The following is a 17,743-nucleotide window of genomic DNA, read 5'->3' on the forward strand; positions in this document are numbered from 1 at the left end:
AGGGTCACAAACCAAAGCACTAACCAGACCAAATATGCCCAAGAGCAGACGAAAAAGCACTAACCAGATCAAACAGATTCTACAAGTGTCAGGAACTCTATTGGAGGGATGCGACACCATTCTTCCACAAGAAATTCCATAATTTGGTGTTTTGTTGATGGTGGTGGAAAACACTGTCTCAAGCGGCGCTCCAGGATCTCCAATAAGTGTTCAATTGGGTTGAGGTCTGGTGACTGAGACAGCCATGGCATATGGCTTACATCGTTTCCATGCTCATCTAACCATTCAGTGACCACTCATACCCTGTGGAATGTGGCATTGTCATCCTATAAGAGCTTAGCATGGTAGCTAAATGAATGGCCAAAATAATGAACTGTCCTGCATTTTTAAACATGACCCTAAGGATGATAGGATGTTAATTGCTTAATTAACCCAGGACCCACACCTGTGTGGAAGCAGATACTTTGTATCCTTCATTTACTTGTGTTTTCAATATTTTGGCAGTTACCTGTATGTAAGAGAGTAGACAAAACAAACAGCGAACAGACCAAAACAAGGACAAAACTTGATGTAATGAACACTAAAACAGACTAACCAGGTCAACCCAGGACAAACCAGGTCAAACAGGCACTAAACCAGATGAAAGCTAGACTATAAACCAGGATAATCCAGTCCAAAAGTTATTTCCAAACACCACATGGGAACACACTCTAACAACCCAAGGTGGGGGAAATATTAAAGATGTGGTACTGGGAGATGATACTTCTCTCCCTGCTTCTCCTTTCTCTTCCTCACGGGCCCTACCTTTTTAAAAATAGCACTCAGTAATAGAGGGCCGGGATGGAAGAGGGAAAGGGGACCAGGGATCCTCAGAGGAGGGATACGCAATTTGAGTTTGGGCAGATTGCTTTTTCCCCCGCCCGGTACTGATGAGTCGTGGCTATGCACCGGTGGGGGGCTAAGCCCTTCAGCCGCCGGCGCACTGCAGAAAAGATATCATCATGATGAAATAAAGGAGAGACTCCAGAAAGATCAGCAGGGATTTCAGGTGACAGAGAGAGAGACGGGGAGGGATGGAGGAAGGGAAAGAGGGAAGGAAGGAGGGAGGGAAAGTAGGCATCAGAGAGACAGTATGGGCTGATTGTTGGATACGGTGGATGTAGAGGCACTTGAGACACCTGGCTCCGGTTGCTAGGGGTCATGGTAACATTGTGGGATTGAGGACTTGTGAGATTTTCGGCAAATGGGTTTTAAAATTTTGGGGGGGCAGAAGTAGTGTGGATCTTATTGAACCACTTTGTTTATATGGGTGTCTATATGTGGCCTTATAGGGGTGATAGTTGTGATAGTTGTGGTACCAAAGGCTTAGTGGATTGGACCATGGAACCTGCATGGGCCACTAATACGTTTATTAAATAACCATGTTGTTATGACACATGTTGTTGTGAGTGGCCAGTTGACCAAATCTGGACCTTCAAATGTCCTCTAAAGAGACTAGCCGGGATCTTGAAAACTGTGTCTGTATTTTTCAACCTTCCATGTGGACTCGACTTCAATGTTTGGCTCATACATGCTAATATCTGCAGTCTTCTCCCAGTGGAGAAAAATACTTACATTCGAACATGACATAATTTAGTGCATGAGATCTGTGCACTTGCTCCTGTCATGTAGTGAACACACGCTCTGAAACAAGAGGGATTTCCTGGCTGCATGCTGACAATATTTTTATAACAGCGAGAATGAATCAAATACAGTACATCGATGAAATGAATTCTTCCGAAGTAAGAAAACATCAAAATGAAGGCATTCGACCGGTTAGACATATCTCTCTCAGGAGCTCATCTCTCTCTCTCCCTCTCTCACTTTCAGGAGGTGAGGGATCGGCGGAGACTGGGCAGAAGGAGACGTCCACCTGTGACATATGCCAGTTTGGGGCGGAGTGCGATGTGGACGCTGAGGATGTATGGTAAGTAAACCTCAGGGTTAGTGCACAGCTGGTTCAGGAAGTTAACAGCAACAGTAGTACCAACTCAGTAGGCTTGTAGTTCGTGCTGGAAGGGTTTCAATCCCCAGGCGGGTCATACTAAATGTCATGGGAGGGATCTGAATCCTGGTCTCCCACGGTAGAAATCAATGTCTTGACCATTAAACCAAGTGAAAATTCCCTTTCCTTGATGTTGAAGTGGCATACAGGACTACCTAATCACATGAGAACATGAGAAAACCATGTACCCGACTCATTTCTGCTACATAAAGACTTAAAAAATGGGAACCGATGCCTTTCTGCACAGCACTCAGCAATAATCAAATTGATTGTGGTTAAATTAATGAAAGAATGAACAAATGAATAAACAAATGAGCGAATGACGGAATGAGTGAATGTATTTTTGTGTCTTACCACATTTATGCAACCCTTAATCCCCTTATGGGACACCGTTTAGATTTTCAGCACTTCAGTGCCACATCAGTCCACCTCTTTTAACCTTAATTCAACTCCATTGACTTCTTCAGCCCCATGGGAGGATAGGCTTTAAATGGTGGATGGACTGAGTGCCATAGACCAAGAGAGGGAAGGTGGAAAATGTCTTTATCAGACTTAATGGCCCCGACACCTTACCTACCAACACCTGCATCCCCCTGCTCTGTACAGGCACACACACAGACACAGACACAGACACACACACACACACACACACACACACACACACACACACACACACACACACACACACACACACACACACACACACACACACACACACACACACACACACACACACACACACACACACACACACACACACACACACACACACACACACACACACACACACACACACACTCCCCATTCCAATCTGTGTGTTTGTGTGTGTGTGTCCTGTTTCAGTGCCACAAACGTGCTTCACTCCCTCTGTTCCCATTGTTCTCTCTCCGTCTCTTACTATTATTCTCTTTTTATTTCCCTCTTTCTTTCTTTATCTGTCTCTCACCCCCTACTCTCTCTATCCCTCTCTCTCCTTCCATCCCTTCCTCTTTCTGTCTGTCAGTCCTTTGGAAGGATTACTCTGAAATATGAGGCTGGGGATTATAAAAAAAATCAATGTTATATTCAGCAGCAATAAAGTTTATAGCTGTGGTTTTGCACGACATGGAAGAGGCTCGGAAAGGGTGCTGAGTGGTCTAGCCACTGACTGTGTGTGCATGCACTTGATGATGTGTGTTTGTGTGGTGTGTGTCTGCTTGCGTGCATATAGGATCAAAGTCTGTGTGTGTGTTTGTTTATGTGATAGAGTGTGTGTCTGCCTGTGTGCGTACCTCTGTCTGCGTTTGTGTGTGTGTGCATTCGTGTATCCGTGTGCATTTGTATGTGCATGTGTTTGTGTGTGTATTTTCCACTGGAAGTGGCCGTTAGAGGACAGGTACACAGGAAGCCTGCAGGCAATCATTGAGTTTAGATAGAGGGTAAACCACATGGCACTGTGCAAATCAATAAGACACATCCTACTAAGAAGTGCTCCTCACACACAGGCACGCCAATACATGCTCTTATTGTTCATCTCTGCTCCCTCTCTCTCCGTCTCGATCTACACAGAGTTTACAAAGCATTAGGGAACACCTGCTCTTTCCATGACTGACTGACCGGGTGAATCCAGGTGAAGCTATTATCCCTTATTGATGTCATTTGTTAAATCCATTTCAATCAGTGTAGATGAAAGGGAGGATACGGGTTAAAGAAGGATTTTTAAGCCTTGAGACAATTGAGACATGGATTGTGTATGTGGGCCGTTCAGAGGGGGAATGGGCAAGACAAAATATTTAAGTGCCTTTGAACGGGGTGTGGTAGTAGGTGTCAGGCGCACCAGTTGAGTGTGTCAAGAACTGCAACACTGCTGGGTTTTTCACACTCAACAGTTTCCCGTGTGTATCAAGAATTGTCCACCACCCAAAGGACATACAGCCAACTTGACACAACTGTGGGAAGCATTGGAGTCAACATGGGCCGGCATCCCTGTGGAACACTTTCCCACCTGTTTGGGTCCATGCCCCGACAAATTGAGGCTGTTCTGAGGGCAAAAGTGGGTGCACTTACGTTTGTGTGTGTGATTTTATTTTATTAGGATATTTTTTAGCCCACCAAGGACAAGTCTTCCAAAAGCCATGAAGAAATGTAAAAAGACATACAGAAATGTTTAACAACAACAAAAGCAAAACACAAACACAGATCCACATTCCTATCACCTTTGTATATTACGTGTGTGTGCATACGTAGGCCAGAGAGAGGGTGTGTGTGTGTGTGTGTGTGTGTGTGTGTGTGTGTGTGTGTGTGTGTGTGTGTGTGTGTGTGTGTGTGTGTGTGTGTGTGTGTGTGTGTGTGTGTGTGTGTGTGTGTGTGTGTGTGTGTGTGTGTGTGTGTGTGTGTGTGTGTGTGTGTGTGTGTGTGTGTGTGTGTGTGTGTGTGTGTTGACGCAGTGCAGTATTGCAGTGGTAGTGCCTATTGTGGAGAAAGTGAGAAGCTCTATTAAAAATGCATGGCCTACAGACATTATCCTTGATGACCGCCACAGATGGCCACTCGGGATGGCAAGCCTCTGAAAGCATTGCCACTTCTGGGTCTTTGTGTGTGCATTCACGTGTATGTGGTAATGATAGGTGGGGGATTGTGTATGCGTTATTTGTTTGTTTGTGAGTGCGAGAGTGTGTGTGCGTATAGGTCATGCGTCCCATTACACAGTATGTATATCTATATTTCTATGTACGAGAGTGTTTATGTGTGTGTTTGCAGTATGCAAATTGGGCAGAGAGCGGGTATGAAACAAGGCCAGTGCTTTCCTCATAGACGGCTCTGGGCCAGGGGAAAATAAAAAAGGAGCAGAGTATAATGACAGATTTATAATTACAGTGTCTAACGTTCAGAGCTACTCAGCAAGAACTGTCTAGGGACTGCAATTTTTGTGTAATTTCTGCTGAACATGCTCACTGAGCACTTTGGGTCACACACACACACACACACACACGCTAACTCATGCGCGCACATTCTCGCACACTGTCGTTTCAATGAAGACCGCACACACACACACAGTCAGTCAGACAGTCAGTAAGTCAGTCAGTTATGCACATATACACATTCACGTACATACATACAGTGCCAGTCAAAAGTTTGAACACGCCTACTCATTTCAGGGTTTTTCTTTATTTTGACTATATTCTACTCTGTAGAATAATAGTGAAGACATGAAAACTATGAAATAACACATATGGAATCATGTAGTAACCAAAAAAGTGTTGTTTATGTTTATATTTATATTTTAGATTCTTCAAAGTAGCCACCCTTTGCCTTGATGCCAGTTTTGCACACTCTTGGCATTCTCTCAAGAATTCCATGTGTTATTTCATAGTTTTGATGTCCTGACTATTATTCTACAATGTAGAAAATAGTAAAAATAAAGAAAAACCCTGGATTGAGTAGGTATCTTCAAACTTTAGACTGGTACTGTACTTGTACACCCCCCCCACACACACACACACTACACACTCAGATGCACATCGAGACTTTCCGACTGAGATATAAAGTGAAATTCATGGACAAAATGGTAAACAAAACAGGCAGTATCGACCACAAAGAAACAAGTTGAATCGTGCACATAAAGCAAAAACACAAACACCTACACCCCCCCCCCCCACCCCACACACACACACACACACACACACACACACACACACACACACACACACACACACACACACACACACACACACACACACACACACACACACACACACACACACACACACACACACACACAGACACACAGACACACACACACACGCACACACACGCGCACACACACACAAACACACTACATGTGATAAAAGAAACACAATAGACTACACTCTACAACAGGTGCTGATTCACTGAATGACAAATCCTGAAGAACTCCAGTTCTCTATCACTCTATTATTTTTTTGGTGTGACCACTACTGATGTGTCCCACCATCCTTTGCAATAGGTGTGTGTGTAACATCGACTGCTCCCACATCAGCTTCAACCCAGTTTGCGCCTCGGATGGCCATTCCTATGACAACCCCTGCCAGGTGAAGGAGGAGTCGTGTCAGAAGCAGGAGCGGATCGAGGTCAAATACCTGGGCCACTGCCAAGGTGAGATATAGCTACTTACGGTATACGAAACGTATTTCTGTATCTCTTTCTTCATCTTCTCCCTTCTCCTCTTTCTACGTTAATATTTAGTAATATAGGCCCCATTAATATTCAATGCATTTTAAATTACATTAATATTTGGTAATTTAGGCGACCAATCAATTGCAAATATAAAATGTGTGCTATATTGGAAGTTTCAAACTCCTTACAACCATCAAAACCTCCTCTTGCAGAATATTGACATGGAAACATGCCTGTCCTTGAATATAATGTTAATATTCTTTATCAGCAATTGAGGCCTTTGTAATTTTCTTTTGTCCAACAATTGATCCAGTGCAAAACAATACAACACAACCACATCAACAAAACACCATCATTATGTCTTAGAACCCAATTCATATAATGAAGCTTTGGCACTGTGGTTTGGTTCTGTGACAGCAACATTTGTTAGATTTCCATTGCAAATGAAGGGTTTGATTCCATATTTTTCACATTTGCATTATGTCATCTGAAATGAAGGGTCATGGGTCCTATTCTATGTGTATGAGTTATGGCGATTCTCATACTTTTTGAGGCTTCTGCATATTGATGCATTAACATGACATTACAACATTCAATCGCAGCCATGTTAGCTCTGATTAACAGAATGAACATTATGATCCATTTACATGGCACTTAAACATTCATTTACATTGGGAATATTAAAAAAGACTATGTAACTGATCTACATTCAAAATTCTGAAACGTGGGCCAACTCTCTAAGTATATATGGCTGTCTATACCCACTGTCCAGAGGGATGGAACGTCATATATGGTTTTTGCCTCAGGCGCAAAACTGAGTCATTAGGCAAATCATTTCCATTATATTTGTCTGTTCAGTCATAAGTTAGGTTTCTCTAAATGGTTTCCCACACGATGTAACCTTAATAGGCTACTGGCTGCAAACACAGGGAGGCTGCAAACAGTGGGCTGTGTCACTACGACAATAAGAATCAATCCATCCTTGACCGGGAAATTAATTGTGACAGACTTTTCAATGCCCTTATTGTACGTTAAATCCTTCCCTAACGTGTATATAATCAAACTCAAAAATCTTCCCTTGATTTAATTAACCTATCGAAAAAATCTGTAAAACCACCATAAAATGTTTCAAAAGTTGCTTCAAGACATTCTCCGGTACTGTTGTATAATTTTTAGCCAGTAGTTCTGAAAGTAGCACTCACAAGCCAAAAGTGGCCCATGAAAATTGCGTACTACTCACATATGTGCAGATATGTGCACCACCTGATTGCTCTCTGTCTCTCTCGCTCTGCTGTGTGTGCATCTTACTAGCTGTCACGCAAATGTCGAGGGGCTGAAGCTCATTGGCTGGAAATCGAATTGCTAGGGGACTGGCCCACATGGGGGAAAATGTAGGGAAAGTGGCAGAGCATAGCTTCCAGGAAAACATTCGCTTTCAAACTAGGGATTTTGTGTCTAATTGAGGTAAAACAGTCATTCTGCTCATAGATTATGCATGTATGAACTACATATTGACACATCCAGCCCAAAATGGGTTTTAAAAAAGACTTAGTAGACACCAAAGTTCCGGAGCATGTCTTTAAATGTTAAATGTCCAAAAAATAAACCCCACATTGTATACATTGTTCACCCTCTGGATACAATGTCTATGTGATATTTGCACAATATAGTTGAAACTAATGGATTATTTTTATATTTATTTATGTATTGATACTTAATTACATGTAGCTTTACTGTTTAAAACCTAATTGGGATATTTTTTCTATTGGGTTTCTGTTGTTTGGGATGAATATACTGTATAGCGTTTTGTCACAAAACATGATTATTAGTCTCTCTAAAATAAAATGACCTTGCAATATACACTATATATACAAAAGTATGTGGGTAACCCTTCAAATAGTGAATTTGGCTATTTCAGCCAGAACTGTTGCTGACTGGTGTATAAAATTGAGCACAATGCCATGCAATAAGAATTTGTTCTTAACTGACTTGCCTAGTTAAATAAATAAAAATGTAAAAGCCTTACTGAAGAGCTCAGTGACTTTCAACGTGGCACCGTCATAGGATGCCACATTTCTAACAAGTCAGTTCGTAGAAATCTGCCCTGCTATAGCTGTCCCGGTCAACTGTAAGTGCTGTTATTGTGAAGTGGAAACGTCTAGGAGCAACAACGGCTCAGCCACAAAGTGGTAGGCCACACATGCTCACAGAATGGGACCACCGAGTGCTGTAGCGCGTCGCGCTTAACAATCATCAGTCCTCGGTTGCAACACTCACTACCAAGTTCCAAACTGCCTTTGGAAGCAACGTCAGAGAACTGAGCATCAGGAGCTTTGTGAAATGTGTTTCCATGGCCGAGCAGCTACACACAAGCCTAAAATCACAGTGCGCAATCCCAAGCAATCTCAATGCATTCTCTGGAGTGATGAATCACCCTTCACCATCTAGCAGTCCAACGGACTAATCTGCATTTGGCGGATTCCAGGAGAACGCTACCTGCCCTAAGGCATAGTGCCAACTGTAAAGTTTGGTGGTGGAGGAATAATGGTCTGGGGCTTTTTTTCATGGTTCTGGCTAAGCCCCTTAGTTCTAGTGAAGGGAAATCTTAACATTACAGCATACAATGGCATTCTAGACAATTCTGTGCTTCCAACTTTTTGGGGAAGGCCCATTCCTGTTTCAGCATGACAATGCTTCAGTGTACAAAACGAGGTCCATACAGAAATGGTTTGTCTAGATCGGTGTGGAAGAACTTGACTCGCCTGCACAGAGCCCTGACCTCAACCCCACCAAGCTCCTTTGGATGAATTGGAACGCCGACTGCGAGTCAGGCCTAATCGCCAAACATCAGTGCCCGACCTCACTAATGCTCATATGGCTGAATCCCCGCAGCAAGTCCCCGCAAGCCTTCGTAGAAGAGTGGAGGCAGTTACAGCAGCAATGGGGGGACCAACTCCATATTAATGCTCAGATTTTGGAATGAGATGTTCTACGAGCAGGTGTTCACATACTTTTTGGTCATTTAGTATATTTCATGTCATCATAAGATGAAAAAATAATAGCTCTATCAGTTCACAAGATGTGTCTTTAATCGATGTCAATTTACCAACATTTCCGAAATGCAAATATTGCGTTTTGGAATGAAACCCATCAAATGGATCAATAAAGATATAATTATATTGTATTGGGTAACTGTATATTATATTGTATTGGGATGTCATAAGGTGAATGCACCAATTTGTAAGTCGCTCTGGATAAGAGCATCTGCTAAATGACTTAAATGTAAATGTAATGTATTGAGGTTTGTATTGCAATAATCAACTGACCATTAAATGGTTTGGATAATTTGCACAAGATAAATCATGATCCCTATAACACATATACTATAAATAAATCTATATATTTTGTTGTTTTGTTATCTTTTAATTGTTTGTTATTCGTTTTATTTTGTTTAATAGAGTGCTCAGAGGATATGTATTATTATAATAATTTGTCTTTTAATCCTTAAACGTTGTCCTAAATATTGTAATCCACATGATACTCTCAAAAATGAGATAATTTAACTCCTAAGTGAGGTACTGTCCTACCCTAGCTACTGGTTCAAGGTCAGTGTTGTGTTTTGAACTGTAATTTTGACCCTAGCAAGACTCACAGAGTGCTGAACTTGGATCAGTTTGGCCTGTTAGATCACAATGAATAAAAATAGACAGTGGGGACCTGATCCTAGATCAGCAATCCTACTTAGACTGTATTATGACTGTGCCTTCTCAGGTGACATCATGACAGGGACCAAAGCCGGAGACGGACACTATGCCAGGAAAGATTACTCAGGTAGGTGGTAAAGTGTGTGTGTGTGTGTGTGTGTGTGTGTGTGTGTGTGTGTGTGTGTGTGTGTGTGTGTGTGTGTGTGTGTGTGCGTGCGTGCGTGCGTGCGTGCGTGCGTGCGTGCGTGCGTGCGTGCGTGTGTGTGTCAGATCCATGAATGACGTGAACAATGGCAGACAGTTTAATGTGTGTCCTTTTGACAAGGGCCAATATGACTCTGGTCAAAGTAATGCACTATATAGGGAAAAAGGTGCCATTTGGGACGCGGGCCAAATTGAATAACATGCCGACTATTAGCATCGGGGATGTCAGTGGTGGATAAATGTAATTTACACAGCTTTTAATTGGATCAACAGCAGTTACGCTATTATGCTAAATTACTGACACTCACCTTTACCCTTTCAATCCTATCATTTTTATCCCTAACCTTCAGTTCTTCTGTGCTGTGTGCGTGTGTGCGTGTGTGCGTGTGTAGAAGAGAAGCCGGACCAGAGAGGAGAGGTGGCCATAGGCTTGTACATCCCCTGTCCTGAGCACTACAAGAACTACTGTGTCCACGGAGAGTGTGAATATCCCAACATACTGTCTGTGCCATCCTGCAGGTATGCACACACAGGCCTACACACAGACGCATATGTGTGGACACACATCCCAGTACATAGTGACCAGTGTTGGGGTCGTTACTCCCAAAAAGTTAGATATTTAAGCAATAAGGCAAGAGAACCCGGAGATTATCGTGTGACAACTCCCTACTTAGGGCTGATCTTAGGCCCAAGGCTAAGCTTTTTTTTAAATGGTTGCCAACATATTAGAAAAGATTAACAACATGTTTTCATTGAAAACATTAATTTAGTGAGAACAGTTGTTGAAATGGAATTATGGCATTATGTCGTCATGGCAGTTTGCAGGGATTATCATGAATACCTGATTTAAAATCTCGTAGGGGGCTTGGGCCAATGCACCTAAATGTGTGAAGTAGGATTTAAAAAATTGATACAATTGATATTTGGGTACAGGACTTGTGTCCTAACATTCTGGTTCTCCGGAAACATGGTGAAATGGTACTGTATTTACATTTACATTACATTTAAGTCATTTAGCAGACGCTCTTATCCAGAGCGACTTACAAATTGGTGCATTCACCTTATGACATCCAGTGGAACAGTCACTTTACAATAGTGCATCTAAATCTTAAAGGGGGGGTGAGAGGGATTACTTATCCTATCCTAGGTATTCCTTAAAGAGGTGGGGTTTCAGGTGTCTCCGGAAGGTGGTGATTGACTCCGCTGTCCTGGCGTCGTGATGGAGTTTGTTCCACCATTGGGGGGCCAGAGCAGCGAACAGTTTTGACTGGGCTGAGCGGGAGCTGTACTTCCTCAGTGGTAGGGAGGCGAGCAGGCCAGAGGTGGATGAAAGCAGTGCCCTTGTTTGGGTGTAGGGCCTGATCAGAGCCTGGAGGTGCTGAGGTGCCGTTCCCCTCACAGCTCCGTAGGCAAGCACCATGGTCTTGTAGCGGATGCGAGCTTCAACTGGAAGCCAGTGGAGAGAACGGAGGAGCGGGGTGACGTGAGAGAACTTGGGAAGGTTGAACACCAGACGGGCTGCGGCGTTCTGGATGAGTTGAAGGGGTTTAATGGCACAGGCAGGGAGCCCAGCCAACAGCGAGTTGCAGTAATCCAGACGGGAATCCAGACAGTAATCCAGACGAGATGACAAGTGCCTGGATTAGGACCTGCGCCGCTTCCTGTGTGAGGCAGGGTCGTACTCTGCGGATGTTGTAGAGCATGAACCTACAGGAACGGGCCACCGCCTTGATGTTGGTTGAGAACGACAGGGTGTTGTCCAGGATCACGCCAAGGTTCTTAGCGCTCTGGGAGGAGGACACAATGGAGTTGTCAACCGTGATGGCGAGATCATGGAACGGGCAGTCCTTCCCCGGGAGGAAGAGCAGCTCTGTCTTGCCGAGGTTCAGCTTGAGGTGCTGATCCGTCATCCACACTGATATGTCTGCCAGACATGCAGAGATGCGATTCGCCACCTGGTCATCAGAAGGGGGAAAGGAGAAGATTAATTGTGTGTCGTCTGCATAGCAATGATAGGAGAGACCATGTGAGGTTATGACAGAGCCAAGTGACTTGGTGTATAGCGAGAATAGGAGAGGGCCTAGAACAGAGCCCTGTGGGACACCAGTGGTGAGAGCGCGTGTTGAGGAGACAGATTCTCGCTACGCCACCTGGTAGGAGCGACCTGTCAGGTAGGACGCAATCCAAGCGTGGGCCGCGCCGGAGATGCCCAACTCGGAGAGGGTGGAGAGGAGGATCTGATGGTTCACAGTATCGAAGGCAGCCGATAGATCTAGAAGGATGAGAGCAGAGGAGAGAGAGTTAGCTTTAGCAGTGCGGAGCGCCTCCGTGATACAGAGGAGAGCAGTCTCAGTTGAATGACTAGTCTGGAAACCTGACTGATTTGTATCAAGAAGGTCATTCAGAGAGAGATAGCGGGAGAGCTGGCCAAGGACGGCACGTTCAAGAGTTTTGGAGAGAAAAGAAAGAAGGGATACTGGTCTGTAATTGTTGACATCGGGGGGATCGAGTGTAGGTTTTTTCAGAAGGGGTGCAACTCTCGCTCTCTTGAAGACGGAAGGGACGTAACCAGCGGTCAGGGATGAGTTGATGAGCGAGGTGAGGTAAGGGAGAAGGTCTCCGGAAATGGTCTGGAGAAGAGAGGAGGGGATAGGGTCAAGCGGGCAGGTTGTTGGGCGGCCGGCCGTCACAAGACGCGAGATTTCATCTGGAGAGAGAGAGGGGAAAGTCATTTAGCAGACGCTCTTATCCAGAGCGACTTACAAATTGGTGCATTCACCTTATGACATCCAGTGGAACAGCCACTTTACAATAGTGCATCTACATATTTTAAGGGGGGGGAGGGGGGGTGAGAAGGATTACTTTATCCTATCCTAGGTATTCCTTAAAGAGGTGGGGTTTCAGGTGTCTCCGGAAGGTGGTGATTGACTCCGCTGTCCTGGCATCGTGAGGGAGTTTGTTCCACCATTGGGGAGCCAGAGCAGCGAACAGTTTTGACTGGGCTGAGCGGGAACTGTACTTCCTCAGTGGTAGGGAGGCGAGCAGGCCAGAGGTGGATGAACGCAGTGCCCTTATTTGGGTGTAGGGCCTGATCAGAGCCTGGAGGTACTGAGGTGCCGTTCCCCTCACAGCTCCGTAGGCAAGCACCATGGTCTTGTAGCGGATGCGAGCTTCAACTGGAAGCCAGTGGAGAGAGCGGAGGAGCGGGGTGACGTGAGAGAACTTGGGAAGGTTGAACACTAGACGGGCTGCGGCGTTCTGGATGAGTTGTAGGGGTTTAATGGCACAGGCAGGGCACCCTCCTGCTGTGTTCCGGTCGAATTGGACCGATTTACAAGTTTTTTCTCTAAAAAGTTCTTATTATTTTAATCTGATTGTCATAAGGTTCCATGACTTTGTCCACACAGGGCATCTGACCACACAAAATACATTTAGATAATTTTCATTACATTTTGGGTGTCTTATTTAACTGTTGTACACCTGTGGCGTTCCCGGTCAAAAATTACCGGTCATTAGAAATTAATGGGTGAGACTACAATTAGTGTATAAAATTGAGTTCAGGCACATCTCTGTTCACCAGATGGACACACTTCCTCTCCCAGATCCTGACATCCCCACATGCATGTGTGTTTGACCACACACACACGCACACACGCACACACACACGCACACACACACACACACGCACGCACGCACACACACACACACACACACACACACACACACACACACACACACACACACACACACACACACACACACACACACACACACACACACACACGCACGCACGCACGCACACACACACGCACACACACACACAGACACACACACACACACATACACACACACACCTCACTACCCTTCTTGGCTTCCATGGCAACCCCCAGGGGAACCTTTCCTCAATAGAATCGTTCCCCCACCGGAACCACACCTGTTGGCATTCTCACAAACAATCGCAACATTGTTTCAATAATATATAGAACTTTTCTCGCAGCTCTGGTATATAAAGCTTTTTTAAGGCTTTGCTTACAATTCATTCTGTGGCAGCACAATGAACAAACTATATACTGTATGTGAGGCTCTTAATCATATCTTTGATCATGACACTGGTGAGGAGAGTCCTTGTTAAACTTTGACACAAGTAGTCTGTGATAAATAACACAATATGTTTCATCTGAGTATTTGTCAAAATAATCCATACATGAGTCAAAATAATCCATACATTATGCTTTTTTTTAACTCAAAGATGTGTTGTATGAGCTCAGGTCAATGAGGCCTACAGGCCATAAATAGCAAATGGAAGTTCAAAACTTGTAATATTCACAAGAACTTAAGTTGATAAAAAGATCTAACACAACATTAGGTGATAATATGTATATTATTATGGATTTATAATCAGCTATAATGGGGCGGTCATTTTGGACCGGGAACACAAAATTAAAAAACATGAAACGAACACGACAGGAGGGTTAAAGTTTTTTACTTATTTTACACCACTGCTAATAACCCTCATCAATATTTCTCTAGTGGAGTGTTAGCATATATCTCAGTGATCCTTGTCACATAGTATGTATTAGAGATATGAAACAGCAGAAATACTCATCCTTGTTTAATTAAGTTAAGAAGAGACATTTTAAAAAGTTTTCTCCTCAAGGGTTTCTACATGACATGTTCCACTCTGATTTTAGCCACTATCTCCTGTATTCTTGATCTTGAGTTGGCTCTAGAACATTTCTCCTCCATATATATTTCTCTGGCAGATAAACACGCTCCTTTTAAACAATTCAGAGTGAAAGATAGATCTAACCCTTGGTTTTCTTTTGAGCTATCTGAGCTCATTCAGATGGGAAATCAGGCCTGGGCCAAAACAAGGAAAACTGACTGTAGTGGACTGGCGATCTTTCAGACAATTGAGAAACAGATGTATTAAGAAAGCTAAATCAAGCTCATTTTTAAGCTCTATCTATGACTCTGCTGGTGATCCTTCTAGATTTTGGAAAACAGTAAATGCAGTGAAGCGGACACATTTCTCTTCTTCCCCTGGCAAAGCAAGTTCTGTCTGACTCTGGCATCATAACTGAGAATAATGGAATAAGTGATGCTTTTAATAATAATTTTATCTCGGCAGGCTTTTTATTTGAGGAAAACAGTGGTTTAATTGACCCTGGTTAGTCAATCGACTGCTCTTCCCTCTGCCAGCCTCTAGCTGACTCGACGGTTAACCCGTCATCTTCTAGTGAATCTTTGTTTTAATTTGAACAATTTACTATCTGTGATGTGCTAGATGCCTATATGTAAAGAAAATCCACTGGGGCTGATATGCTTTATCCATTTTTGCTGCACCTCTCTGCCCCCCTGATTGCTGAATCATTAACCCATATTTTTTACGGTTACATCTGGCACTATCCCCAAGGTTTGGAAGGCGGCCCTTGTACCCCCCTTGACAAAGCTGGTGGCCCTATGTATGTATTCTAAATGTACATCAGTCTGGTTTTAGTCCAGGTCATAGGACTCACTGCTGCATTCCTAGTTATAAATTATGTAATTAACTGTATGGATAAAAGGCTATATTGTGCTGCCCTCTTCATTGACCTGTCAAAGACTTTCGATACTGTTGATCACTCATTACTAATTCAGAGCCTTTCCTCAAGTGGTCTAGGCTGCATGTAAATGGTTTAAAAATTACTTGACAGATAGAACTCAATGTGTATGTACTGATGTTGTTAAATCATGTTTCCTGGATATTAAGAAAGGTGTCCGTCCTGCAGCGGTCAGTTTTGCGTCCTATGCTTGTTACTATTTACATTGACAAATCGAATTGTCTGTAAAAAACTGTAACCTGCATTTATATGCAAGGTACTGTTGTGTATGCTATTGCCCCACGGTTACCTTCATTGTATTACAGAAAAACTTTATTGACCTGAAATTTGTATTGAATACAGGTAAAACTAAGTATATTTTGTTCTCTAGAGTGCATAAAAATAACTGATGATTTAATTATGTTCTTTGGTCGGTATTGATTGTGTCCCTGCTTACAAATATCTGGGCATCTGAATAGATGAAAAGCAGTCTTTTAAAAAGCACATTGGGGTTCGAACCCAGGCTGTGTCACAACCGGCCGTGACCAGGAGACCCATAGGGCAGCACACAATTGACCACGTGTCTTTCGGGTTAGGTGAGGGTTTGGCCGGGGGGGGGGGCTTTACATGGCTCATCACGCTCTAGCGACACCTTATGGCGGGCCGGGCGCCTGCAAAGCTTGCATTTTGATGTGGGTATTTTCTGTCCTTTATGTAATTCAAGGTTCACCTGAGAAAGAGACCTTGGTCTCAGTATAATTCCCTGATAAAATAAAGGCTAAATACAAATAAATAAAATAAATAAACTCCCTTCTATCAACCAATCAGCATCAATACAATCATCTACAATACCTATTACTCGTTACTACTTTCAACTTCTTTATTTACTTGTAATTAGATATATTATTTGTTATATTACTTTTGCGTTACATCCCAAAGTGTTGTGAATCCCCACCCAATGTAAACAATGTCAACGTTGCATTACATTACCGTGGATAAGGGCAGCGTTTCCTCCACTACATACCCAGCCACAAGCTTGTTCAGCTCTCCCTGGATTACAGGCTGTCTTCCTGAACGATTAAAATGTAGCCTAGGTTGTTTTCCGATGAGGTAGGCCTACAGTCATCTTTAGCAGCAGTAGTCAGGCCTCGGGGCTCTTTCTCCATGAGTTTTGTGTTGACATGTTGCTTTTGCAGGTGCTTCAAGAGATTGGAATTTGTATTTCTAGCAGTGGAGAGGTGTTTATTGCCTGGACACAGCTTACATTTTACAGTTATTCTCGTCATTTTGTTCTCGTTCCAAATCAAAGTAATGGGAGTACATTTTATTACATTTTTTATTTAACCTTTATTTACTAATACTACTTCCAAGCTGAGAAACTCAATGTTTAGACGCTTCTGACATGTTTCATCTCCCTGACTAAAGCAGTTAGTAGTAGTGTGTGCGTAAACAGGAACTTGGTGAGAGGACTTCAGACTCAGGACAAAAATATTAGAATCTGTAATAGGGAGGGAATGATAACAAAAGTAACGAAGTAACGATGGCCTATCTTTCATCAGTAACTACAATATTATTATATATTATTATGATATAAAATTATGTTATATTACTAATTACCGCAAAATGTCATATTGTCCGTGTAACGTATTACTTTGTAATGCATTATACCCAACACTGATAGTGACACACACACAACCCCCCCCCCCCCCCACCTACACACACACACACACACACACACATGCTGACACATACACACACAAGACATATACCTATAATTACTAACCCACACAGAAACTCCCCTCCCTCCCATTTAAGACATTTACATTTTACATTTAAGTCATTTAGCAGACGCTCTTATCCAGAGCGACTTACAAATTGGTGCATTCACCTTATGACATCCAGTGGAACAGCCACTTTACAATAGTGCATCTACATATTTTAAGGGGGGGGGGGTGAGAAGGATTACTTTATCCTATCCTATGTATTCCTTAAAGAGGTGGGGTTTCAGGTGTCTCCGGAAGGTGGTGATTGACTCCGCTGTCCTGGCGTCGTGAGGGAGTTTGTTCCACCATTGG

General features: G+C 43.3%; 1 protein-coding gene across 1 annotated transcript in view; it reads left to right on the plus strand.

Moving 5' to 3' along the window:
* The window catches only part of LOC124041052 (tomoregulin-2-like), a 170,898-nt gene that overhangs the window by 136,591 nt on the left and 16,564 nt on the right, over positions 1–17,743 (plus strand). The window contains exons 5-8 of the mRNA XM_046358221.1: positions 1,870–1,966; positions 6,009–6,157; positions 9,950–10,009; positions 10,479–10,605. Of these exons, the coding sequence (XP_046214177.1) occupies positions 1,870–1,966; positions 6,009–6,157; positions 9,950–10,009; positions 10,479–10,605 (433 nt within the window). The remainder of the gene's footprint in view (positions 1–1,869; positions 1,967–6,008; positions 6,158–9,949; positions 10,010–10,478; positions 10,606–17,743) is intronic.

The sequence above is a fragment of the Oncorhynchus gorbuscha genome, linkage group LG01 (assembly GCF_021184085.1).
Source record: "Oncorhynchus gorbuscha isolate QuinsamMale2020 ecotype Even-year linkage group LG01, OgorEven_v1.0, whole genome shotgun sequence".
Lineage (NCBI taxonomy): Eukaryota > Metazoa > Chordata > Actinopteri > Salmoniformes > Salmonidae > Oncorhynchus > Oncorhynchus gorbuscha.